The following is a 9,831-nucleotide window of genomic DNA, read 5'->3' on the forward strand; positions in this document are numbered from 1 at the left end:
CATCCGAGGACACCCCCGGACAGGGCCAAACAGGAAGGATATAACCCCACCCACTTTGCCAAAGCACAGCCCCCACACCACTAGAGGGATATCTTCAACCACCAACTTACCATCCTGAGACAAGGCCGAGTATAGCCCACAAATATCTCCGCCACGGTACAACCCAAGGGGGGGGCTGACATATTCTAAGTCAGAACCATCCAGATTTGTGATGCTGGTCGGGCGGGCAGGTGCCGGCAGCGATCGGTTGAAGAGCATGCATTTAGTTTTACTAGCATTTAAGAGCAGTTGGAGGCCACGGCACGGAAGGAGTGTTGTATGACATTGAGGCTTGTTTGGGGGTTTGTTAACACAGTGTCCAAAGAAGGGCCAGATGTATACAGAATGGTGTCGTCTGCGTAGAGGTTGATCAAGGAATCACCCGCAGCAAGAGCATCATCTTTGATATATACAGAGAAAAGAGTTGGCCCGAGAATTGAACCCTGTGGTACCCCCATAGAGAGTGCCAGAGGTCTGGACAACAAGCCCTCCGATTTGACACACTGAACTCTATCTGAGAAGTAGTTGGTGAAACAGACGGGGCAGTCATTTGAGAAACCAAGGCTGTTGAATCTGCCGATAAGAATGTGGTGATTGACAGAGTCGAAAGCCTTGGCCAGGTCGATGAATACAGCTGCACAGTACTGTTTTTTATTGATGGTGGTTATGATATCGTTTAGTACCTTGAGCGTGGCTGAGGTGTACCCATGACCAGCTCGGAAACCGGATTGCACAGCAGAGAAGGTATGGTGGGATTCGAAATGGGCTGTCATCTGTTTGTTAACTGGGCTTTCGAAGACTTTTGAAAGGCAGGGCAGGATGGATATATATCTGTATCAGGTTTGGTCTAGAGTGTCACCCCCTTTGAAGAGGGGGATGACCGCGGCAGCTTCCCAATCTTTAGGAATCTCGGACGATACGAAAGAGCGGTTGAACAGACTGGTAATAGGGGTTGCAACAATGGCAGCAGATCATTTTATAAAGAGAAGGTCCAGATTGTCCATCCCAGCTGATTTATACGGGTCCAGGTTTTGCAGCTCTTTCAGAACATCTGCTATCTGGATTTGGGTGAAGGAGAAGCTGGGGAGGCTTGGGCAAGTAGCTGCAGGGGGTGCGGAGCTGTTGGCCAGAGTTGGGGTAGCCAGGAGGAAAGCATGACCAGCTGTAGAGAAATGTTTATTGAATTTATCGATTATCGAGGATTTATCAGTGGTGACAGTGTTGCCTAGCCTCAGTGCAGTGGGCAGCTGGGAGGAGGTGCTCTTATTCTCCATGGACTTTACAGTGTCCCAAAACTTTTTGCACTTAGAGCTACAGGATGCAAATTTCTGTTGGAAAAATCTAGCCTTTGCTTTCCTAACTGACTGCGTGTATTGGTTTTTTGACTTCCCTGATATCGCGGAGACTATTCAATGCTAGTACAGTCCGCCACAGGATGTTTTTGTACTGGTCAAGGGCAGTCAGGTCTGGAGTGAACCAAGGGCTTTATCTGTTCTTAGTTCTACATTATTTTAAAGGGGCATGCTTATTTAAGATGGTGAGGAAATTACTTTTAAAGAACGACCAGGCATCCTCTACTGATGGGAGGTGGTCAATATCCTTCCAGGATACCCGCGTCAGGTTGATTAGAAAGGCCTGCTTGCAGAAGTGTTTTAAGGAGCGTTTGACAGTGATGAGGGGTAGTCGTTTGACTGTGGACCCATAGCGGATGCAGGCAATGAGGCAGTGATCGCTGCGATCCTGATTGAAAACAGCAGAGGTGTATTTGGATGGCAAGTTGAGGGTGCCCATGTTTTTTAATTTAGGGTTGTACCTGGTGGGTTCCTTTATAATTTGTGTGAGATTGAGGGCATCTAGCTTAGATTGTAGGACTGTTGGGGTGTTAAGCATATCCCAGTTTAGGTCACCTAACAGAAAGAAGTGTGTGTGTGTGTGTGTGTGTGTGCGTGCGCGCGCGCGTGTGAGAGAGAGAGATTGTGTGTGTCAGGTTTTTAACACCCCCCCTTCTCTCACAGGGAAGTACTTAAGAATGAGACGTATTGACTTTCAGTTGCCCTTTGACGTCATGTGGCTCTTCAGGCACAACCAGGTGTGTAATACACACACTATACACAATGCACAAACACACACACACACACACACAGAATAAGCTCACTCACTTGAATGACCATATCTCTGTGTGTTCCAGCTCCACAAAGAGCCAGATGTTCCTCTGACCAGAGAGATCTCATCCTGTGAGTACCCTAATGTCACAGAGTACCCTAAAGTCCTGTATTTGCATGCAGTGCATACCGTACACAACGTTTATACTGTAGTGTGTACATCAATACTTGACTTCAACATGACTTACCACCCTACTTGGTTGGGGGGGGGACATCCCACTGTTGTAGTGACACGTTGAAAGTGTTCAGTCTGTGTGGAGGGGTCCATACCTCATTTTCTCTCTGTCTGTCTTTGTTTTCCTCCCAGACCAACCAAAAGAGAAGAGCCTGTCCAGTCACCAGACAGGGGTGTCCCTCCCTCCCTCTCCCCAGGAGGAGTGTTCCAGTCCCAGTAAGAAGCTGTTTCCCTACCTGGACATGGAGCCTATGACCACCAGTGACAGGTAAAGACAGAAGACAACCCGCCATGTCAATACACATGGACGTACAGACTAGTAGTTTGTGTGCATTTCTCAAAATAATGATCTTATTTATGTATTTGTTTGATTGTCAGGGTGTTCGTCCTGAAGCACCGCGTGTTCCTTTTGAGGAACTGGGAGAGGGTCAGAGACAGACAGATACGCCTGAGGAGGGGGAGAGAGGGGGAACGAGAGAAAGATGGGGGAGGAGTTTCCAGCTATGTAGCTACTGGGGACAACAACAGCCACATCATGTCAGGTCCATGAAGCAAGTGTGTGTGTTAGTTTAAGTTTTTGTAGGTGTGTGTGTGTGTGTGTTTGTGTGTGTGTGTGTGTGTGTGTGTGTGTGTGTGTGTGTGTGTGTGTGTGTGTGTGTGTGTGTGTGTGTGTGTGTGTGTGTGTGTGTGTGTGTGTGTGTGTGTGTGTGTGTGTGTGTGTGTGTGTGTGTGTGTGTGTGTGTGTGTGTGTGTGCACCTGTGTGTCAGTGTGTTTTATTTTAAATGTGTTCATTTATAGTAGTATTGTACTGAGTGTATGTTTGTATGGACATAGATGTGTGTGTGTTCATCTCAGTGCTCAGTTTAGCTCTCTGTTTTACAGTATTTATTGAGCCATATCATATTCAGCATTACACACACAGCAGTTTTCCAACCACAGAAATAAGTGCTTTCCCATTTCTGTCATCTCTTCACTGCAGTCCAAGAACATCCAGCTAGGTTCAGCTTTCCCCATAAACTATCAACCAAAATGTATTTCCATCAAACAGTCTCCAGCAAAGAACAGACACTCATAAGGGAATTTTAAGGGCATCTACTGTATATATATATATATTTCCACACCACACACACACATACAAAATACCATCCATGGGCACTAAGGTTCTTTCTCCTCCCTTTAGGTCGACAAATGGCGGTGAAGAAGAAGGTTGTGTGGACTAGTGAGCCCCTTCGTGATCCCCAGTGCCCCCATAACCTCCTCAGCACCACGCCCCATGTGAGTGCTCCCTTCTGAGTGTTCTCCTCTGAGTGTTCTCCTCTGAGTGCTCCCCTCTGAGTGCTCCCCTCTGAGTGCTCTCCTCTGAGTGCTCCCCTCTGAGTGCTCCCCTCTGAGTGCTCCCCTATGAGTGCTCCCCTATGAGTGTTCTCCTCTGAGTGCTCCCCTCTGAGTGCTCCCCTCTGAGTGCTCCCCTCTGAGTGCTCCCCTCTGAGTGCTCCCCTCTGAGTGTTCGCCTCTGAGTGCTCCCCTCTGAGTGCTCCCCTCTGAGTGTTCCCCCTGAGTGTTCTCCTCTGAGTGTTCCCCCCTGAGTGTTCCCCCTGAGTGTTCCCCCCTGAGTGTTCTCCTCTGAGTGTTCCCCCCTGAGTGTCCTCCTCACTAATTCTTATAACTAACGCCTGATGTCGCATCTACCCCCACCACAGCTCACTGAGAACAGACAAGAGGAGAAAAAACAGGTGGAGGAGGAAGAGGAGGGCTGGAGGGAGGTCCGGAAGGAGCGACTGAACAACATACTCCTGAAGCTGCGGCAGACATGATTGGTGAGAGAGGACAAGGAAGGAAGGAGGGGGGAAAATCTCAGCTCAGTAACTCTTCTTCTTCCAAGTAGCTCAGTTCAGCTACCTTTGCACTAGTGTTGGGGGGAAAACACTTCCCTGAAATGATTTGTTATAAAGATGATTTTGGGCTTTGTTTCTGAGAGGAATGAGGGTGTAGTTGTTTACTGTACCATTGAGAATGATTGACAGACAGTCAGCAGACCAGTGACAGTCTGATTTAATAGTCAGAGAGGGCGGAAGGGATGGATGGAGACCATAGAGTCTTAAGGCTGGATTAAATTCGTATTGTGGAAGATCCGCGTTGTAGCTCTATTTAAATGTAAAGATAATGTTCCCGTGTTCTTGCAGACTAGATTCACGGTAAACGCTGCATGTCGGCTCAATCTGAAATTACCATGACAATAACATTTTTTACCCCCATTTTTGTGATATCCAATTACGATCTTGTCTCTTCGCTGTAACTACCCAATGGGCTCGGACAGGCGAAGGTCGAGTCATGCGTCCTCCAAAGCGTGATCCAAGCCACGCTTCTTAACACCTGCTTGCTTAACCCGGAATGTATTGGAGGAAACACCGGCCAACTGATGACTGTCAGCTTGCAGGTGCCTGGCCTGCCACAAGGTGTCGCTAGAGCGCGATGAGCCAAGTAAAGGCCTCCCCCCCGGGCCAAACCTTCCACCAACCTGGACAACCCTGTTGTTTTGCCGCCCTATGTTTTCCCGTGAATTCAGTCTCCACTAACGCGGGAACATTGCCTTTAATGTTCCCTTCAGCTCTACGTATTGAATCGGGCCTTTAATATAAAAGTGCCATGTTGTAAATAAACTGACGCCTAAGTGAGTTCAATCTCCAAAAGCAATACGTCCTGTAAGGATTTCAGTACAATAACTTTAATATCACTACCAGTACCAGCTAGAGACCCTTCTATGTATCAAACCAAGTAGTTTTTATTGCCTTAGTGAATATGATCATTTCAAGATCGTTATATTGTACCAATGATAATGCAGTAACATTGACCTAAGTAATGTAATGAATCAGTTTCATAATTGATAGATAATAACTAAGCGTTAATAGTCAAAGGCCTTCATTTTGCTACAAAGTGTTAAACATAACTGACCCATGTTAAATATTGCTATGATTGCATATGCCTTTTCTTCACCTGTATACTTTTTCTGACTGATGGAATGTTCTTTTTTATTTGGTCAGACAATCAGGAAAATTAATTGAATCTGAGATTTGTAACTGTTCATTTGTACAGTTCTCTTTGGTGCAGTTTCTAGTTTGACTTTGAACACTAAGTTGAATGTTTTACAGTTGACCTGTGTATTTGCCTCATCAATATAGTGAAGGGTTATTTATGTAGTTTGCATGAAATGTAACTTTGGGCTGGATTCAATCCGTATCGCGGAGGATCACATTAAAGTGTAGAGGTCATTTATGGTGAATTCAGTCTCCACGAACGCGGGAACATTGCCTTTCAATTTAAATGGAGCATAATAACGCAGATCTCCCATGATACTTCTGCGATGCGGTGAGAATCCAGCCCTTTGTTGTACAATTGAAATTGCTGCTTATAACCTGTCTCTGGAGAAAATACCACAGAGTTCATCTGACAGAATGTAATTTCAAACATTGACCTTATTATCATAAAATATCAATAACAATAAAATGGCGTTTTTGTTTACAAAGCATTGTGGACTTGTTATATTCTCAACCACTCAACCCTTCATACTATCACAGGCCCATGAATATCGCTGCTCCTCCAGCCTTATGGAGACGCTGCATAACTGGTGGGATATTCATTCCACGGAATGGAGCGACTGCTAAATAACCAACATGGAAATGTGATATACAGCACCATCTGGTGGTGTAAAGCTGAATGACTCCAATGGCCAGGTGATACAACGTTTTCCTCCATCACCACCCTCATCTGAGGACGTGACCTCAAGAGGACAGACAGGCAGAACAGCCTGAGGCCCTTCTCTCCTCCTTCAGCAAATCACTGATCTGTATGTGATTATATGGGCTATGTGTAGATGGAGGCTGGTGGGAGGACCTATAGGAGGATGGGCGTATTTTAATGGCTAGAATGGAATTAATGGGACGGTACTAAACAAACATATGGCAACCACTCCTTTCCATCAATTCCATTCCAGCCATTACAATGAACCTATCCGCCTATAGCTCCTCCCACCAGCCTCCACTGCATGTGTGAGCTAAAGCTGCCTAGCCAATCCCTCCCTCTCAGGTCTGTGGGTATTTTAATGAGGAAATCATTTAATGTATTCAAACATGGATAGTTTCTCATTTCAGAGAGTAAGTCCTTCCCTCGATCTTCCCTCATGCACTCCCCTTCACTGCTCTGACAGAAGTGGCTAGGTCAGATGAAAACATACACTAAGCTCTTTGATTGGAATGGCTTTAATATCGAGGTACCACATACTTTCTAGGCAAGCATTCGCCATAGCTCGATGGAATAGAGCAGGGTTATTCAACTCTCACCCTACGAGGTGAAAGTTGCTGCTGCTTTTCTCTTCTACATGATAATGAATTGCACTCACCTGGTGTCCCAGGTCTAAATCAGTCCCTCATTAGAAGGGAACAATGACAAAACACAGTGGAAGTGGCTTTGAGGTCCTGCGATGAGTTTGAGGGGAATAGAGAAGGAATGAGACACATGAAAGACTGAGGTTTGGTTTATGTTGATTATTTATTGGGTATTTACAAACAAGCACATGCGGGAGTCAGACACTGACTGACGCTACAGGGACACAGTACACTATGGAACAGTGAGGTACGGGGCAGGCTACATCACACCAGAGAGATACACACACACACACACACACACACACACACACACACACACACACACACACACACACACACACACACACACACACACACACACACACACACACACACACACACACACACACACACACACACACACACACACACACACACACACACACACACACACACACACAGGCTGCTGAGGGGAGGACGGCTCATAATAATGGCTGGAACGGAGCTAAATGAATGGCATCAAACAGGTGTTTAATGTATTTGATATCATTCCGCTCCAGCCATCCTCCCCAATTAAGGTGCCACCAACCTCCTGTGATACACACAAAACCCCAGATAGATAGAGAGATAGACGTGAGGGGACAAATACAACAGAGGTGTATATATATACACCTTTCAGGGACTCCAGGGTCAATAAACACCACGTCCAATAAATGTACAGCTTTTCATACAAATCAATGCATTCATCATGGATCATCTCACACAATGGAAAATATACCCGAATCAAAGACAAAAAAATAACTAGAAAATCCTTGTCAACATACTGAGCTTGTTACCGTCACAGACCATGTGTATTTCCTGAAGTTCGGTTTACCCTTCACCTGCATCTAGGCAGGGCACATTGAAAAGTGGGCCTTGCTGACACTAACTAGCTCCTCCCTCATACAGCCTAATTTACTACAAGCTGTAATTAAAATATATTATAGATAGCTCTAAAACAACTCATGTCAATTTAGTGGCCGAAGAAAGTAGTTGTCTAGCTTGTTTTGCTGCCGTGACCCAGCTAAAGCCTTTAGAAGAACAGGGGTGTAGTGTGACTGGCCATGACACACAGTGGCTCCACTGTTTGGTAAACAACTATCTATTGGAGCGACACATTGTCTTGAGACACGCAGCGATTTGGATTAGCTAGTTAGGTGGTTGACATACTAGCAGGTGCCATACCATTGCACTTGCTGGAAGATTTGGTAAAGTAGCCTGTATAATGCACGTGCAAAGTTACAATGTTTCCAATCTATTGTTGTCATAGGGTTGTCATAGGGACACTAACCCTGTGCTACACCACAGAGGCTTGTTGGCATGGTAACCTTTTATATTTTTTTTCTGGCCAATCAAAAGAGCGATATTCCCATTCAATTTGAATTCCTCAAGTAACCTGAACTCTTCAAGAAGCGCCATGTCACCCGCAAGTGACAAAACAACAAAAACAGCAAACAAACAGTTCCTTTAAACCAGAAGCCTTTGAGAAGTACATCATATGCATCATCATTACCAAGCCTACAGAATAACTACCAACCAAATCAGAAGAGAAACATAGTAATAAACATGATTACTTTAACGTTATTCTACTACCACTATCGTTACTACGGTATTAAAAAGGATGACCTTACACGGGAGAGCATGACAGGTAGGGAAAGAAGGAAGGTACATACAGTGGGGAGACACTGCCGATTTTGCAGGTTTTCCTACTTACAAAGCATGTAGAGGTCTGTAATTTGTATCATAGGTACACTTCAACTGTAAGAGACGGAATCTAAAACAAAAATCCAGAAAATCACATTGTATGATTTTTAAGTAATTAATTTGCATTTTATTGCATGACATAAGTATTTGATCACCTACCAACCAGTAAGAATTCCGGCTCTCACAGACCTGTTAGTTTTTCTTTAAGAAGCCCTCCTGTTCTCCACTCATTACCTGTATTAACTGCACCTGTTTGAACTCGTGACCTGTATAAAAGACACCTGTCCACACACTCAATCAAACAGACTCCAACCTCTCCACAATGGCCAAGACCAGAGCTGTGTAAGGACATCAGGGATGAAATGGTAGACCTGCACAAGGCTGGGATGGGCTACAGGACAATAGGCAATCAGCTTGGTGAGAAGGCAACAACTGTTGGCGCAATTATTAGAAAATGGAAGAAGTTCAAGATGACGGTCAATCACCCTCGATCTGGGGCTCCATGTAAGATCTCACTTCGTGGTGCATCAATGATCATGAGGAAGGTGAGGGATCAGCCCAGAACTACACGGCAGGATCTGGTCATTGACCTGAAGAGAGCTGGGACCACAGTCTCAAAGAAAACCATTAGTAACACACTACTCCGTCATGGATTAAAATCCTGCAGCACACGCAAGGTCCCCCTGCTCAAGCCAGCACATGTCCAGGCCTGTCTGAAGTTTGCCAATGACCATCTGGATGATCCAGAGGAGGAATGGGAGGAGGTCATGTGGTCTGATGAGACAAAAATTGAGCTTTTTAGTCTAAACGCCACTCGCCGTGTTTGGAGGAAGAAAAAGGATGAGTACAACCCCAAGAACACCATCCCAACCGTGAAGCATGGAGGTGGAAACATCATTCTTTGGGGATGCTTTTCTGCGAAGGGGACAGGTCGACTGCACCGTATTGAGGGGAGGATAGATGGGGCCATGTATCGCGAGTAAGAGCATTGAAGATGGGTCGTGGCTGGGTCTTCCAGTATGACAACGACCCGAAACACACAGCCAGGGCAACTAAGGAGTGGCTCCGTAAGAAGCATCTCAAGGTCCTGGAGTGGCCTAGCCAGTCTCCAGACCTGAACCCAATAGAAAATCTTTGGAGGGAGCTGAAAGTCCATATTGCCCAGCGACAGCCCCAAAACCTGAAGGATCTGGAGAAGGTCTGTATAGAGGAGTGGGCCAAAATCCCTGCTGCAGTGTGTGCAAACCTGGTCAAGAACTACAGGAAACATATGATCTCTGTAATTGCAAAAAAAGGTTTCTGTACCAAATATTAAGTTCTGCTTTTCTGATGTATCAAATACTTATGTCA

At 45.5% G+C, this 9,831-nt stretch overlaps 1 protein-coding gene across 1 annotated transcript in view; it reads left to right on the forward strand.

The window, feature by feature from the left end:
* Window positions 1-5,901, forward strand: part of LOC118379684 (histone-lysine N-methyltransferase ASH1L-like) — a 43,617-nt gene extending 37,716 nt beyond the window's left edge. The window contains 6 exon segments of the mRNA XM_052495202.1: window positions 2,055-2,128; window positions 2,228-2,273; window positions 2,509-2,644; window positions 2,755-2,918; window positions 3,558-3,652; window positions 4,078-5,901. Coding sequence (XP_052351162.1) covers window positions 2,055-2,128; window positions 2,228-2,273; window positions 2,509-2,644; window positions 2,755-2,918; window positions 3,558-3,652; window positions 4,078-4,191 — 629 coding nt within the window. The 3' untranslated portion in view covers window positions 4,192-5,901.
* Window positions 5,902-9,831: the final 3,930 nt, after the last annotated feature.

Source organism: Oncorhynchus keta, chromosome 34 (genome assembly GCF_023373465.1).
Source record: "Oncorhynchus keta strain PuntledgeMale-10-30-2019 chromosome 34, Oket_V2, whole genome shotgun sequence".
NCBI lineage: Eukaryota > Metazoa > Chordata > Actinopteri > Salmoniformes > Salmonidae > Oncorhynchus > Oncorhynchus keta.